Raw genomic sequence first — 18196 nt, forward strand, 5'->3', positions numbered from 1 at the left:
AAAAGTGTTGACATATACAGTATGAGGGGTGTTTGATGCCATTATGCTTGTCCTCGCTGGAGGTTAGAAGAGTAACAGGGAATCTTACAGTAACCTATCAAATATTGAAAAGCCTAGATAGGGGGTATGTGCAGAGGATGTTTAGGACTAGGACCAGAGGACACGGCTTTAGAATAGAAGGACATCTATTTAAGAATAGAGATGCGGAAAAAAAATTCTTCAACTTGAAGATGGGGAGTCTGTGGAATTCATTGCTACAATCTTGCTGTGGAGGCTAAGTCAATGGGTATATTTAAAGAGCAAGTTGATAGTTTCTTGATTATTTAAAAACGCAAACAACAGGAATTCTGCAGATGCTGGAAATTCAAGCAACACACATAAAAGTTGCTGGTGAACACAGTTCACCAGTTTCTTGATTAGTAATGTTGTGAAACATTACAGGGAGAAGGTAGGAGTACGGGTTTCCCCCACCATCCGAAGGTAGAGCATTCCTATGAAACGGTTTGTAAGCCGAAATGTTGTAAAGCGAAGAAGCAATTACCATTTATTCATATGGGAAAATTCTGTGAGCGTTCGCAGACCCAAAACTAACCTACCAAATCATGCCAAATAACATACAAAACCTAAAATAACAGTAACATATAGTAAAAGCAGGAATGATATAAATACACAGCCTATATAAAGTAGAAATACTTTTCCACAATCATTACTGAACTGTTCTCCGTAGCGAAAATATCGCGCAAGCGCTGTCGATAGAAAATCTCACGCAAGCGCTGTTGGCAAAAACACGGCACAAGTGCTCTCCAGTAATCTTTAAGCTATGAAGCTGCCAAATCTTACCAAATAACACGTAAAAATACACAGCCTATATAAAGTAGAAATAGTGTACGTACAGTGTAGTATCACTTACTGGAATCGGGAAGACAGCACCAAGCACACGTATGATGGTGTGTTAGACTGAGTCGTCGCGGGTTGGGTGGTGCAGTGGCCCCCACCCTCCAGGCCGCCGACCGATACATTGCCGCGAAGCATGCAGGGGTGCAGCGGTAGCCGGGAGGCACACAGCACATCTTTAAGAAAAAAGCTGAAACAAACATGCTAATTAATTAGGTGCTGCCGGGCATGTAATTGTCGACCCAGATCAGTGGCGATTTCCGATTGCATCGTCTCTGATCTGGGCCGACAATTACGTGTCGGGCGGCACCTAATTAATTAGCATGTTTATTTCGGATTTTTTCTTAAAGATGTGCTGTGTGCCTCCCGGCTACCGTTGCATTCTCTGCGAATTGGTATCTGTCCATGACCTGGAGGTTGGGGTGGTGGGACACTGGGGTGTCGTCTGTTTCCATTAGAGCAGACAGCTCATCTTCTCCTATGACTGCTCGCCTCGATGTCAAAGGTCGTGGTTTGTCGTCTGCTGTGGCTGATATGGAAGGCTTGCTTGACTGCTGAGCCTCGCGTATTTTTCTATCACACAATTCTTTGTAAAGACTCAAACCATCCTGCAAATATCCCCTAAACCGATGTACCCGTTCAAAATTAAAGCCGTACTTTATCATTACTCATTCGATTTCGATTGTTACCCTTTTTTCTTCCAATTGCATCAGCTCTTCATCTGTCAGTTCTTGGTCATGGGATGCCAAAACCCCTTCAACATCATCTTTGTCAGCTTCCACAGCCAAACTCCTTACTTCGTTCACCACGATCGAAACACTTAATTAATGTCTAGTTTTACGCTAAGTGTAACACCCTTATGAGCTCTTTTAGGCTTTTCCAATACCATAGAACTCATCTTGCAAACGGCTGCTCACAGGCATGTGTTAAAGCAATGCCGTTCCGAATCTGGGGGAGAGCGGCTGCTCGGGGCGCGCGCTGCCTTTTTTTGCGCGCTGATTTTTTTTTATCATGCGCTGCTTTTTTTTCGTAACAGTGAAAACACCTTCTGAAAGTGAAAACAGGGTACTAATGTAAGTCTTTCGTAACAGTGAGGTTTTGTAAAGCGAACGTTCGAAAAGTGGGAGACAGCTGTATGGGGTTGCAACAGAAAATAAATCGACCATAATCAAATGGTAGAGCAGACTTGATGGGCTGAATACTCTAATTCTTCTGCTATGTCTTACAGTCTCTGATAGTGAGATGGAAAGACTCGGACTCTGATTTTGATTTATTCATTACATGTACGTTGAAACATACAATGAAATGTATTGTTTGTGTTAACAACCAATGCTTAGGAATTTCTTGCCAAGCAAACTGGCACCAATATAGGTAGTCTCCAGGGGAATGTAGGTAGGACAATCACTCAGGATGTAAGATTTTATTGTAGTGAAGTATAATGTAAGGTCTTTATTACAACCAGAGAAGAGAACGGAGAAGTAGTAGGGTAACAAGTCATATGGCAGAACAAAGGGACTGTTGAATGTATGTCTGCAAATCCTTAAATAATTTTAGCAACATACATCAAAGTTGCTGGTGAACGCAGCAGGCCAAGCAGCATCTATAGGAAGAGGAGAGGTCGACGTTTCAGGCTGCTTGGCCTGCTGCGTTCACCAGCAACTTTGATGTATGTTGCTTGAATTTCCAGCATCTGCAGAATTCCTGTTGTTTGCGCTTAAATAATTTTAAGTGATTTCTTCTTTAATAAGTGTAGAATACGTGTAAGGCAGTTAAACCATAGTTGAGTACAATGCTAGTTAGTACTTTGACATACTGTAGCTTAACTTTGAGTTTAGTTTGGAAGAGTGCAGGAACTGAAGGTGTTAACATTTTAATTTTTATTTGTTTAACTTCAGAGATTTTCATCAGGTTCAGAGTGAAAGTTCAACATGGAAGTGTCAAATAATCAATTAGGTAATGTGTTTGAATTCAGAATCAGGTTTAATATTACTGGCATATATTGTGAAATGTTGTTTTGCAACAGCAGTATAGTGCAATATACAGTAAAAAAAAACTATAAATTACAAAAATCTTATTTTGTATATAAGCTCTTGTTGAAGTCTTTCCCTGCCCTGTCTTTATACACTCCAAAGCATGTTAGATAGGAAATAAAGCTGCATAATAAACAAATTCACAGGCTGCAGTGCATTAAGTGTGACTTTGTATCTGAAACATTCCCTTGGTCTTCCACCGATCAGTCATTGTCATTGTTTCCTTCACCCTGTCCTCTTTGCAATGTAAAATAAGCTTGATTTCTAAGTTTATCCAGCTTTAATGAAATGTTAACAATGTAAAACATTGGTTGTGATCTTGTTTCCACATATTCTGTCTGACTTGCTTAAATACTTACAGCATTTTCTGTTTTTAGGTTTTTAAAAATTATAAAACGCCTTCCCTCCTCGCACTTAATTCAGAGTGAGTGTTGTCACTTGCCAGTCAGTGCAGGGAGAGTTGTTTCTGTGATGAGACTTGTTGAAATAGCATGCTTACTTGCCCATGCTGCAGTTTACATACAGGACGCCTGTTCACCCTTCTGGTTTAGTAATCTTGCAGTGAAAACAAGATTATGGATAATGAAAAGTTAAATATTAATGAATCCTTTTATTTCATGTTAGGAACTGCTGGACAGTGTTGAAGAATTCAATGAACGAGGCAAGGAGGCTTTATCAGATAAAATTCCTGATTCCTCTAAGTTGCAACTGTTAATAGAACTGGGTTCTGAATTGGACGTGGAGTTGCAAGAACTACCCAAGCTGAAACAACATCTCCAGCAGGCTCGTTGGCTTGATGAAGTTAACCTCACCCTGTCAGACCCTGATAGAGTCACACTGGACACAATGAAGAAGCTTATAGACTCTGGCATTGCTCTGGCACCTCATCCTGCAGTGGAAAAGGCAATGGCTAATTTACAGGAGCTCTTGACAGTATCTGAACGGTGGGAAGAGAAGGCCAAGGTCTGTCTACAAGCCAGGTATGAAATGATGTGTTCAGGCTATTGATCTGGTTTTGAAATTTAAACATACTGCAGAGCTGAGCATATTCCCTGTGGATATTTGAACATTCTTGTTATAATTGATTACAGGTTGCATTATTTATTTAGAGTCATACAGCAGGGACACAGGCCTTTCAGCCCAACTAGTCCATGCTGATTTAGATGCTAGTGCCAATTGTCCATAACCACCTAAGCCTTTACAATTGATATAGCTTGGGAAAGGCCAGCATTTTAAAAGAATTAAATATCATTGTTACTTCCATACATGCATTGAAATTCAATAAGAAGTCTACACGTGTTTCTGATTATATTAAAATAGTTCCACCTCATTGAGATCATTACATTCTTGAGCTGTATTTCTTCCTCATAAATTGGGGTTCAGAAACTTATCTTTCTTTGTTCCTGGATCAGTAGGATGTTCACTACAAATACATATTGAATCTTATCTTTAGATTAAGATTCTATACAGTTCTTAACTATTATTAAATATTGAAGCTCAACTGGAATGCAATGTCCGATTGTGGGCATTGTCCTTCCAGAAGAATGAGATGGGCTAAGAAACTGTGCTGAGGAAATCTTACAGAATCATATAGAATTTACAATACCCAAAATATACTTGGGGCCATGGTGCCCAAACTATAGTGTCAAACTATTATCTTTATTTATTCTGTATTTATTCAGTTCTTTGAATTTGTTCCTCACCTGCCATGGTGAAATTTCCAATATTCCAAAGCTCTTGCAGGTATTTCAAAAACTTGCCACAAGCTGCCATATCTGCATTAACTGTAAACTGCTTTATCAAGCTGCAACAGGAAATATGGAAATACTCAGCCGGTCAGGCAGCAACTGTGGAGGGGAAACCAAATTAAAATTTAGGGTCAATGACATTTTATCAAAACCCAAAGTCTTGAGTTCCGAACTTTGCGGTGCCCCATTGGAAACAGTCTTAAAACACTCATCACTCTTTATACTGTGTCCTGCCGTTGAGCTAATTTTAGATCTAGTTTGTCACTTTCTTCAATTCTATATACCTTTATTTTTTGGGTAGCCCTATCATACTAGACCTCGTGAAAAGCCTCGCAGACATCCACATAGACAGTCAAACTAACCGCCTTTACTTATCCTCTTTGTTATACCCTCAAAATTTAAAATTAAATATGTTAAGGGTAACTTAAGAAACATGTACTTGATTCACTTCTATCTTTCTAAATGAATGGTTTGACTGTTCTGTAACTACTCACTTTATCTCTTCTATTTTAAATTATGATACAACAGTAGAAGTGCTTCAGTCCTCTTGAGCTCGACTCCAGTAGCTTGGAATGACTGAAAAATGATTAGTGCCTCTTCCATGCTTTTTCATAACCAAATAGATATTCCACCCGGCTTGGTGATTTATCCATTTTCAAACATGCTAAAACCTTTGAAACTTTCTGCTATGTTGATCATATTTCTTGCATTTTACACATTATTTTGATTGTTTTCAATATCAGCATCGCCCTCCACCTGCAAGGTGGTTATGTAAAACCCTGTTTGAACCCTTTACCTGTGCACATCAGTTACTTTTTTAGTTCCTACTATTTCCTTATTCTCTTGCTTCTTGTTAAGTATTAGAACAAGACCTCATTTGCAGGCAGAGTCAGAAAGATGGGATTGCTCTTCCAAAAGAAGGGCAATTAGGCAGAGCCAGGTTTTGTCAGGGAGAAACTGCAGTAGCAGAAGAGTCAGTACTGAAGGACTCTGGTTCGAGCCAATTAGTAAAATAGACACATGAGAAGGAAATATTTTTACTTTTACACAGTTGATAGTTAAAAATCAGTACCTTCAGTGGTGATGGAAGGTGACTCAGTAATTATATTCAAAGGGGAAATTGAATAAATTACAGTAATGAGCTTTTGCAGGATTATGGGAAAATGGCCAGGGATTGGGAATGCTTGTCTCTCAAAGATGCAGGACAGGAACAGTGAGCCACATGACAGTCATTTGCATCGTAACATTTAATGTTTGTGACTGTTACACAAGTCAGCGACTTGTTTTAAGTTTTGATTTTATTTTTTTTGCATTCGATCATCTTTGGCTTATGCGCAGGATGGAGGGGAGCTGGGGGACTTTGGGGTTCTTATGTTTATCTGTTCATTCTTTGGGGGACTTCCCTGTTTTCGTGGATGTTTGTGAAGTAAAAGCATTTCAGGATGTATATTGTATACATTTCTCTGACATTAAATTGAAGAATTTTTTTTAAAAAAAGGAACAGTGATAAGCTGTTTTGCTGTTTGTGCTTGTTCCATCATCATTCAGTATGATCATGAATCTATTGATAAGCTAAAATATACCGGTCTCTCTTTTAAATTGACTTTGTGAATGTTTCCTTCAAAGCTCTCCTAGTATCTGGGTGAAGATATCAGGCTATAATGGCAAAGGTTATAAAACTTTGATCTTGTTAATCACAGTGACATTTGTGTTTCTGAGATTATTGAAGTCAGTTTTACTTCTGAGATATTTTGCTTTGGTGGATAAACTGAATTCCGTTTAAGCTAGCTGTAGTAACACTTTATTTTGTTTGTAGGCCGAGACATGGTATGGCAACACTGGATGGTATTATAAATGAGGCAAAGAATATTCCTGCATATCTGCCGAATGTCCTGGTTCTTAAGGAAGCTCTCCAGAAAGCCAAAGACTGGATGGCAAAAGTGGAAGTTATACAGGCAGGTTTGAAGAATTTGAATTAGTAGAAACTGACCATTTTAAGTGTACAGGCTTTTGCCACCTTAATAGAAGATTACTTCTCTCTTGTTCCCTGTTCCCTGGTCTAACCAGAGGGCAGACAGTTCACCATATCCATAATTATCTGTTTTGTGCAAATGAATTGCCTTTCAAGCCCAGAATGACTATCTGATTTGAATTTGTTTCTTTTGCCTGACTGTGAATGTGTATTTGGTCTCCCCCTGCTGCTTTTCATGTACACAGGATACACAGACTTCTTAAATTGTTAGGAAGCAAGTGGTATATTTTCATCAACCAAGCTGCAAGACACATAATTTTCCGTGGTAAAATGAATCTGCAGTCAGTGTTAAAATTGATTCTTTATAAAAGGATTACAATCTGACTAATGCCTGCAGGATTTGATCATTTGCTTTGACATCAATGTTTCTATTGTGTAAGCAGGATTAGTGAAATGTAATTATAGCTTCAGCTATTTTGCAAATTCTTTTAAAGTTTAAGTATCTTTAATGTGAAAATTGGATCTGTGGTATAATATTTATAAGCTACTTCTCACCTTTTCCATTATAAGAGCTTTCTGATTGGTACCTCAAAACACAAGCTAACTTTATAAACTTTTCTGTTTGGCTTTTGTGATGGATACTGCAGAGTTTAAGGAGGAATAAGGCACTGATATCATGAATGGACTAATTCAATCTGGGAGTGTCTTTGAAAAGGGGACAACAGCTAGTTTCAAGACCATGTTGCATATATTTGCCAGGTAGTGAAAGTGAGATGGTAGCATTTCAAGTGTTTCAGTGGATTGAATCCAATACAGATGTTCATGAAAATTGTCTGACTGCAATGCTGTAGTGGATAGGAAAGGCAGAAGTTTTCTTAAGGGCTCGTACTTCAGATATGAAAACTATTATGGTGCTTGATGTGAATATATATAAGGGTCAATAGTTCAATGGAAAACAGTGCAATATAGGGTCACAAGAGAATGGACAGGACATGAAGCAAAATAGAGCTTGTAGAGAAAGCTGCTCGGGGGAATTGGGATTATAGGTAATGGGAAGTTTAGGAAACAGTTGAAGCAGCTGAATGTGCTTTTAATCTGAGTTATGAGGAAGGTCCTCACATTTGATTTTGGAGCTATAGCAGGAAGAGTGTTTAAGGAAATAGTCAACAAGCAAGTAAAGAAGTTGAGACATTTGTCATTCTTGGGGCAAACAGCAGCAGTGAATGGCTTTGGCAGAAAAAGAAGTTTGCTGGGAAGTGCTTGTTCAGCCAGATCTGATGGTAAATAATTAGGATGACCTGATGGAGATCATTTTAAAATGATTTTTAAAGTTGATCAATTGCTTACAGAGAAAATGTTTCAACATGGAGGAAAACATAACTAGAAACCATTATTATAGGAGAATCATCAAGAAATCACTTGGGGAATTTAGGAAAATCTGTGTGTAGTGCGAATATAACCTTTGTACCAGCTAGGTAATGGCTGAAGTGAATAGCATAGATGCCTTTTAAGGGGGGGGGGGGCTAAACAAGTATGAGAAAGATGGAAATAGAGGATTACAATAAAACTTTTAGGTAAGGAAACTTGGAAGGAGGCATTAGTAAAACCCGAAGGTTGTTACATTTATTTTTTTCTTTTTAACAAATCCTTTTCCATGTCCTTAAATTGATATAGGAAACGAAACAAACAGAGCAGTTTTAAAAAATTTTAATCTGTTGTGTCATTTGGTTTTCAATATTTGTACATTTCCGTCATATGGTAGGTTAATTGGTCGTTGTAAATTGTCCAGTGATTAGGCTAAAATTAAATTGAGAGTTGCTGGGTGACACGGCTCGAAGGACCAGGAGGGCCTATTCTGCGCTGTATCTCAATAAATAAAGCAGCTGTGTAGAGGATGTGCTCGGGTTTGTACCCCTTGTGCTTGAGGCAATGATATGGCAAAAGGGAATAGTTTTTATTGCAGAAATCAAAAAATTCAATACAGTATTTTTGAGGATTAGAATGGCCGCAGGATTGTGGAGATTATCTTGAACATGGGTACATTGATGTGAACGGAAAGTTTAGAGCAAAGTGTATAAATTAATATAGAGAAAAGTGAACTGCATTGTAGTTTGAAATCAGCAAGTATTTGTTTAATGCAGCAGGTAATGGATCTCCAGAGGAAAATTTAACCTGGAGTAGTGTATAAAGAGTTTCAGGTAACTAAAGGTGGGACTGGAAGAATAAGCAGGATATGAACATAAGAAATAGAAATGTGAGTAGGCTACTTGGCCCTAATACTTGCTCCATTATTCAATCAGATTGTGACAGATCTTTTACTTCAGTAAACCATACACCTTAATTGCCTTGATACCTTCTGCATAAATGATCATTAGAAATTATTAATATTATGATCTTTCATTGATCCCGCTGCTCACAGCCCTACAGCCTCTTCTAATTTATCCTTCTGGTCTAATCCAATCCTCTGCACATGCCAGTCTGACTCTCAATGCCAAATATCTTAGTGTTCAATAACCATTTTATTGAAAGCCTTCAGATAGATAAATGACTTGATTATGCTGGTTAATGGAAGGGAATGCCTGTTGGATATTATAAAACATATTAGAACATAGGCCTTGTGGATATTGTAAAATACATTAGAACGTGCAACTGGACAACACAGGAACAGACCCTGTGGCCCACAATGTCTGTGCCGAGTGTGGTGCCAAATTAGATTCATCACTTTAACCTGTTCTTGTCCTTCTGTTCTCTACATATTCAAGCGCCTATATAAAAGCCAATTGAACACCACGTTAAAAGGTACAAACTGTGTTGCCTAATACTTTAATAAGAAAATTACTTTCGTCTGAGTTGTTTTACAATAGAACCTTTATCCAACTTCTCTTTAGTCTCCTATAATAGCTGTAGCCTTGTCCTGCAGGCGTAGAAGTGTTTTTTTGTAAAGCTGCCTTACTATTATATTTTTGATGCAGAAGGGATCTTGCAATGCATATCTGGATCAGCTGGAAAGTCTGTTAGCAAAAGGTCGCCCCATCCCAGTACGGCTTGATCCCCTTCCTCAAGTGGAGTCCCAAGTAACTGCTGCTCGTGCCTGGAGAGAACGAACTGCTAGAACCTTCTTGAAGAAGAACTCTACCTACACATTATTACAGGTAAAACTTGGAAAACAATCTTCATCATCTTGGATCTGCCTGGATTAGAGAGCATGTCTTGTGAGGAGTGAAGGAGGATGAGAGGCTTATAAAATGGTAAGAAGCATAAATTGAGTAGACACCCAGAAACTTTCTCCCAGGGTTCAAATGGCTGATATGAGAGCATAATTTTAATGTGATTGGAGGAAAGCATAGAGGGAAATCAGACAGTGGTGAATGCATGGAGCATGCTGCCAGAGCTGGTAGTAGACACAGATATGTTAGGAACATTTAAGAGACTCTTAATATAGATAGAAAAATGGAGTGTTATGTAGGAGGAAGGAGTTAGATTGATCGTAGAATTTGGCATGACACCATTGGCTAAAGGGCTGTAGTGTTCTGTATTCTTCCCTGCACCCAGGAATTATGACTTTAAGCACATTTGTAGAAGCTTGTAAATAAGATGTACATAATCAATGGACTGAAGATCAAAATTGTCGTACTTGGCATTCTCAATTTAAATTGCAGATGGAAGGACTCAGCATTTATAGACAAGGTTGCAGATGGGAGTGGAAGTCAGGGTGAGTCACCAGAAGAGTGGAGAAATCAGAGTGGGAACATCAGGAAGCTGGGAAGAGTATTGGGATAATTGGTGTGGAGATTGGAGAGAGTATCTTTGGGCAACTGATTGGCAGAGGAAAGGGAAGAACTTGTTGGGTGGGTGATTAATGGGATGAGTTGGAGGGTGAAGATATTGTCAACATACTGGTGTAGGATCAGCAATGACAGAATATTAAGAGTACATGGGCTTGCTCAGCTGGTGATGCAGGCCCAAACTCATCAGTTAAGATGTGATTTGGTTTACAAAGCCTTTCGTATAAAAGTTCCATTTGATGGTAGCCTCTATGCACTAATAGATCAGAGCCTGACAAGTACACAAAGTCCAGCCCATCAGACCTTTTCACTGACCTATTAATGGTCTTCCATATACAAAACCTTAGATATCCCGTTATCACTGATAGGAAAGGAAGACTGAGTTAGGGTGTGCTTTTAGTTTATCAGTGACCCATGCATTTAGAAAGAAAACTGGAGATCGGTAGAGTTGCACTTGGGAGGCTAGTTAGATTGTGTGTGCTTGCCCAATTATGGGGTAGAGAACATCAGGGAAATTGGATGTACTAAATCCAAACAGTGGAATTTGTGCACAAGGCTGATGACTTTGAAATTGGTGCACCAGTGAAAATTTTAGTTGAACAATAACATGCATGGAGACTGTAGATTGAATCCTGGCTTAATTGAAAATTAATAGTCTGAGAAAATCATTGGTGAAGTTAAAGTCCAAGGCTGCATGTGTGACCATCATTCAACTAAGATCTTCATGGTTAAAACTTCAGAACATGAGAGGTGGAAGTTTATGATGAGGAACACAAAAGTTGACAGTTATGGTCCCAATTTGTAGGCTTTCTGGTTTGAGATTTGTAATGACATTTCTTTTGGTTTGGCGCAGGTGGAAATACAAGTTTTATTCAGTATAGCAGAATGGCCTTGCTCAAGCAGATGTGAGAAAGTTCTGAGTCATTGGTGACTTGATGTAAATCAGATAGGCAAGCAGGGATGAAAGTTGTTCAGACAGATGTAGGAGTTGATGTATGTGGCAAGATAGGAAGTTGAAAATGAGGGAATGGAGTGACAAAGTAAGAGGCTTGAATATTCACAGCCTGCAAAGCTTAGAGCTTAAAGGGAATGTAGTGATAATGTTGCCATGAAAAAAACTGCAGATGTAAGATAAGTTGTAAGAAATAACAAGTCAACACTTCATGATAGATTTTTCTTGGGGACCACAATAGGAATTTGTTACAACTTTATTAATGCATTCTAAATGCTTGCTTATTGAGATAGATTTTCTGGTAATTGTGGTTGGATTACATTGTTTTGGTTAATTTTTAATGTTATAAATTCCTCCAGTGAGGGAATGAAGTGATAAGGTACAAGACTTAAGTATTCACAGGCTGCAAAGCTTGGAGAGCTTAAAGGGAATGTGGTGATAATGTTACAATGAAAAAAGTTGTAGGTGTAAGATGTTTTGTAAGGGAAATTTGTGTTAAGTTTTGATGCATTTTCAACTGCTCAGCTGATCCTTTAACAATTCTCTTAAAGGCAATTACTTTTCTGCTTCTGTAAGTTACCAAATATCTTCGCTGTTCTGCCTTTGAACAGAAATCAGAGAAAGGCGTAGAGCAGACATGGAAGCAGAGCTTGCCTCCTATGAAGTGATTTGGATAGTCCACTTCAGCTGTGAGATTTACAGGAAGCTGCCTGCCACACCTCCAACAATGCCCTTGGGTCAGCTGCAGGGTCATCAACCAGGGACCACTATTCATTGATGTTTCACTGGTACATCTGGTGGCAGAGCAGCGGCAGGGATGTCTCCCTGCCACCCCTGCAGCTTTCAGTGGAGTTAGTCGGTCCCCCAATTTGTGTCCTTCCTCCTTAGCCACAGCCAAAATTTACCCTTTCCTGCCTCTTCAGTCAATTCTGTGGTGGCCCTCATGAGCATCGCTTCAATCGCTGCCATATCACGGAGTAACCCTGTCGTTGGAGTGCCAATGAAGCCTCGGCATCCTACTTACACAGGGTAGATGATGGTCCTCCAGCCTGCTTCCTTACACTTAGCTTCCAGGTCTGAGTACTTAAGCCTCTTCAGTTCATGGGCAGCCTCCACTCCTTCCTCCCATGGGATGGTTAACTCAATGAGGACGATTGTTTTGGTGGCCATGGACCATAGTTCTATGTCTGGGCAGAGAGATGTGGTAGTGAATTCTATGGGAAACTGTAGCTGTCTGCTGAGTTCTGCATTTATGTTCCACTCCTTGCCTATGGAGAGGAGTCCTGAAGGAGCAGGTGAATTTAGTGCACTTCCCAGCCTTAAATGGAATAAGTTGCCGTCCCACTGGGGAAAGGCTGCTTCTCACATCCTGCCTACAGGTCTCTAGGAAGTCTATCAGCCTCTTTAGGACCCGGTTATGCCACTATTTGTCGTGCCCTTGTGACAGCGCAGGTCTTGCATTTTGCCAGGATGTGTTGGAGGTTTTGGGGGCAAGGCCAGGTTTCATAGGTTGCCCTGATGAGGAAGCTGAGTCTAGCTTGTAGGACCTTCCACAAGTCAGACCAGTTGAATGACTTGTTGATGGTACCTTCCCATGTTGTCCATCTTCACTGGTGGCCACGGCTTTCACCCTGTAGTGCTCTTGCTCTGTCATTATCACCTACATTACCATGGCTTTCCTCTCTTTCTGTGAGGCCTCAGACCAGAATTGTTCTGCCTTCCCCCAGTCAAGTCGTGCATTTTCAGCTTGGACTCTGCTGACAACCTCTTGGTGTTGCAACCTGCTGATGGCCTGGTCTACTTCAGCTTGTGCTCTCCATTTATGGCAGGTATGGATTGGGGCATTGGCACTCCTCGCCAGCAGGCTATGGACTCCTTCAGCTCAATGGCTATGGTTTTCTGCTGCTTGTACCCCAGCCTAATGGATCTTAATGGCAGTTGCAACATGTTCTTTCCAAAGAGGCTGGTAACCAAGAAACACCAAGGTAGCCCCAGGCATTTCCAGATGTATGTGGGCTATCCTATCCATTCTATTTGCTGTTGAAGGAATTTTACACTTTCAGGGGCCATATCACCCTTTGGTACAGTGTGAACTAGTAACATCACACTTTATACTTTTGAGTAGTTGGCTTTGGTCAACCCTGGCCAGTGCCTCTGTGAACTGATTCTGTGCTACTTTTCCCATCTGCCTATCAGAGAGCTCTGCGGCGTACTGCCTCCCAAGGCTCTGTCAGGCCAACAATGGGATTTCCTTATCCCCTACAACAAAAGTGATGTTGTCGTTTTTGACTCATTTCAAAAGCATCTGCTTTGTGGCTTGATCTTCATCCAGCCTCTTCAGTAGCTGCTTTGTGTATGCAGCCATCTGAAGAATGCTTGTGGCATCCATGTGTAGCTTCTCAGTAGAGGAAGCTTCTGTCCTGACTCTAGCTTTATCCCACGAACCACATGCTCCAATAAGGATGATCTCGAAGGCTGCCACAAACAAGATGGCAGAGATGGAATGCCCCATTGTAATGCCTACTTCGAGCTGCTGCCACCCTGTTGTAAAGTCTTAAAAAGAAACCCATCTGGAGGTCACTGAAGTAATTGGAAACCAGGGCTGTAATGCAGTTGGGAATGTAAAAATTCCCATCGCAAAGTTGATGAGCAAATGAGGTACTTAAGGGCCCTTGTGTGCTTTCTAAAGCTTGGTGATTAGAAGGAGAAAGGATGGTGCAGGCAAAACATGAATGGATATAAAAGGGAAAACAGAATCATTAACTACAGTTGTTGTTTGAAAAGAGAAAGCTAAGAATCAGGTCTGAAATTGAACTTGTACTTTGTCTCAAAGGCTATGAAGTATACAATTTCAAAGATGAGGCATTTGTTTCCTATAGGGTGAACTTCACTTTTATCACCCCATAAAACGTTCCAGAGATCTGAGTGGGAGTGAAATAGATTTAAAATAATGGGTATCTGGAAACTTGTGCTTTCAGACCAAACAAAATATTCTTGGTGTGGTGTGAATCCATTGTATGTGGAGAGTTCTGGGGAGGAAGGGGACCCTCCTCTGTAACAGCAGGTAGATGGAGAAGGGGTGAGTGCAGATATGTGAAGGTCACATGTTATCTACTCTATTGTGGATGGATGCAGAGTAACAGTTTCAAAATGCTGGCCCAGTCCTGATAAAGGGCCTCACCCTGAAACATTGATTGTTTATTCCTTTCCATTGAGTCTGTCTGACCTGCTGAATATCCAGTATCTGCAGAAGCCAGTGTGTTTAGGCATGCTGTAAGTTCTGATAGGGAAGTTGCCATCATTGCGCCCCATGTAATAGTGACATAGAAACTGGGTGAATGGAATCCAGTTCCTATGGGATGTGGTTATGTAGTTGGATGAACTGTGGAGTAATTTTACGATGCTTTCCTATATAAAGGAAGATGGGTAGTTTAGTATTAGCATTGTGCTCAGATAAGTGGGATGTTGTAATTTACACTTTGAAGCAAGAACTGAAGTCGGTACCCAGAGACTGATCAATGTACTGGAAAAGATGTGGGGGAAGGTATCAGAGAGGATATGGTATAAAGAATATTCTGTATATTTCACAAAAATAGCATATAGATTATCATGGCAACACCTTGGAGGGAGTAGAGTTACTGTTCACTTGACAGGCAGGAAATGGTGGGAACTAATTGAGGGGACCTCTGTTCTTGGAAGAAGGAGGGGTTAATGCATTGGAGGAGCATGTTGTTGAAATGCACTGGATGTCAATGCTGACAAAAAAAGGATGAGACAGCCTTAAACAACCACTTTAATAGTTTCCACTTTCCTTGCCCTGTGCAAATAATCAACTCTCTGTGCTCTTCCTGGCTTAATTTAACTGCACTTTTGAGACAACAGAATGTAAGCCTGATTTGTAAAGATCAGATTAATCAAAAGGATTCAGGAAGCATTTGGCAGATAAGTAAGCTATGGTTATAGTAGAATTAATAATGGAAATATATGTAAATATTTTTAAAAATCAGTCTTATGATGGAACAACAAATTGGAATTAATTTTTTTCATCTCAGAATATGATTGCTAATCCACTTTAGGTGCTGAGTCCCAGGACAAATATCGGAATATACAGTAGTGGGAAGAATAAACGGAAAAAAATGAAAGCATTAGTGAAAGACAGAGAGCTAGATTTGGAAAGCATAAGTGACTTGGAAGAGGTGACTGAACAATCCAGTGATCCAAATGCAGTTGTAAGTATTGAGCATCTTGGTTTTCTGAACTTCCAGCCTTCATTGGAATAATTGTATATTTAAAATAATTAAATTGTTTCAAATAATTAATATCTTGTAAGTAACCAGGCTTTTTAGTGGAATGAGAAATGACATTCAACTTGACAAGCCCCGACTGTTCACGCAGGCATGCACAAGCTTCACCTCAGTCCAATCCAGTAGCACTGAAGAAGCTCATCACCACCAGTATAAGGCGGCCACATTTGTGACTTCACCATCGACCACTTTAAGCAGTTATTCCCTCCACCAATCTGCTGCTTCAAATGTTAACAAAATGCTCCATAATTACTTAGGCTGACAATGCCTCTCAAACTCACAATCTCTAATCAAGGAGGACTGAGCATTGGTCATATGGAACACTGTGTCATATTTCTTTCCAAGTCACTCATCATCCTGACTTGGAAATATATCCTTCATCCTACATTGTTGGTGGGTGTAAATCCTGGAAACCTTTGCCCAACAACATTAAGAGAATGCTTTCACCTGAATGACTGCATTGGTTCAAGTAAGTGGCTCATTGCCTTCTCAAGAGCGATTTGAAGTGAGCAACATGTTCTGGCTATGTTAATGATGCTGATGTCCTAAAAATAATTTGAAAGCATAGCTGATAACTTTTTTTTTACCTGACCTAATAACAATCGCGCTTCTTGTAGACAGTATCTATTTTCACAACCATCAGTTTTGGTTTCTACAATTCATTCTGATTACCAATTTTCCATTGTGTTCAACAGACTGGAAGAATTTTGGAATGAGTTATTCAGTAAAAGGAAACCAAAAAGTAAAAAGAAAAATTGAAGATGTTTTAAGATGAGTATCATTCAATGGAATGATTAATGTACAGTGAAGCAGCTGCTTCCTTTACTGTCACACTTCAGCTGCAGTTTATTCTGGTTCTCCACTGTCTCCAGAAACTCAAAATGGAGAATAGTTTGAAGTGAAAATAAATATTTTAATTCAGTATTTATCCTGGATACCTTTAAGTGGAACAGTAGCTTCACATTATAATGAAATTACATGGAGGTAGATCCATTCAGTCCGCACACTGTCCAGCTGCTGTATTTTTCAGTGTATCATCTTGATGCAAATGGTGGATCTCATCAGTGCAGTCATTTTAGCCCTATATAGTTGAAAAAGACTGAGATCATTATGTACGAAGTAGAATTGAAATTGCCTGTACTCATGGAAGAAGATTTGACATCTGAGTTTTTAAAATTGGTAATACTACCAAGTTGAAGTTCATACTCAGCAGGCTGTTAACATACTCAATGAAAACATTATGATAAAATGTTCACTTGACTCATTGTGAACTGCCAAAAGAAAATTACAGTTGACTAAAATATTTAAAATTGCTTAACTACTAGATAAGACATAACTCCCATTTATACACAATAAATCATTGGACTAGTGAATGTAACAGCTCAATGTTATTTGCTGTTTTTGAAGGTATTGTGCAACTGCAATTTACTGTAATTGATGTTTTATTGAGGGTTGGTGTGGTCTTCATGAGCACACTGATCATTCCACATTGATACCCTGTTGAGATTTAAATGTCATTCAGTGTTTTTGTCCCAAGCATTACTGTTTTGATTTGCAATTTAAGTGACGTATAATTAAATAGTGTTAATTTATCTTCAGATTGCAAGCTTTCGAGTAATGGAACAGAAAGAATGTGAAGCCATGCATTCTTTGAGGGCAGCAAATTTAGCTAAAATGACATTGGTGGACCGTATCGAAGAGGTGAAGTTCTGTGTATGTCGGAAGATAGCCAGTGGGTTTATGCTTCAGTGTGAACTTTGTAAAGACTGGTTTCACAGCACTTGCGTTACACTTCCAAAAACTGGTACACAGAAGAAAGGACTAGGTTGGCAAACTAAGGAAGTGAAGTTCTTGTGTCCATTGTGCATGCGATCCCGACGACCAAGACTTGAGACCATCTTGTCGCTCCTCGTTTCCCTTCAGAAGCTTTCAGTTCGTTTGCCAGAAGGAGATGCCTTGCAATGCCTGACAGAGAGAGCAATGAGTTGGCAAGACCGAGCTAGACAAGCCCTAGCTACAGAGGAACTGTCTTCTGCACTTGCCAAGTTGTCTGTACTAAGCCAACGCATGGTGGAGCAGGCAGCTAGGGAAAAGACAGAGAAGATTATTAGTGCTGAATTACAAAAGGCAGCAGCTAATCCAGATTTACAGGTAAGACCATCATCAAAAGCATTGGAAGAGTTGTGCGTTGAGAATAACTACAATAGTGGAAAACTAATCTTAAAAGAAGGAGAGAATGATATATTCAAGGTCCCAGGCCCCAGCTTTCCTGCACATAATGTGGTCCAAATCTATTATTATTATATATTGAAAGGTTAGCTTGTATACCAAGAAGTAGAATTGTTCATATTTATCTCAGCAGTTCACACTGGTTACATCATGTCACTAGAAAATATTCATGACTTTTATAGAGGTATTAACTGTAGCTGTTGAGATCTGAATTGATAATCAGTGTTCTGACAAAGGGTTGTTGCCCTGAAGCATTAAGTGATTGCCTCTGCATGATTGCTG

The 18196-nt window shown here is 39.6% G+C and overlaps 1 protein-coding gene across 1 annotated transcript in view; it reads left to right on the top strand.

Annotated features, from left to right (window-relative positions):
• Positions 1-18196, top strand: part of kdm5a (lysine demethylase 5A) — a 168753-nt gene that overhangs the window by 120650 nt on the left and 29907 nt on the right. The window contains exons 19-23 of the mRNA XM_063058334.1: positions 3549-3904; positions 6489-6627; positions 9617-9796; positions 15458-15610; positions 17285-17836. Coding sequence (XP_062914404.1) covers positions 3549-3904; positions 6489-6627; positions 9617-9796; positions 15458-15610; positions 17285-17836 — 1380 coding nt within the window. The remainder of the gene's footprint in view (positions 1-3548; positions 3905-6488; positions 6628-9616; positions 9797-15457; positions 15611-17284; positions 17837-18196) is intronic.

This window comes from Mobula hypostoma, chromosome 9 (genome assembly GCF_963921235.1).
Source record: "Mobula hypostoma chromosome 9, sMobHyp1.1, whole genome shotgun sequence".
NCBI classification, from domain to species: Eukaryota; Metazoa; Chordata; class Chondrichthyes; order Myliobatiformes; family Myliobatidae; genus Mobula; species Mobula hypostoma.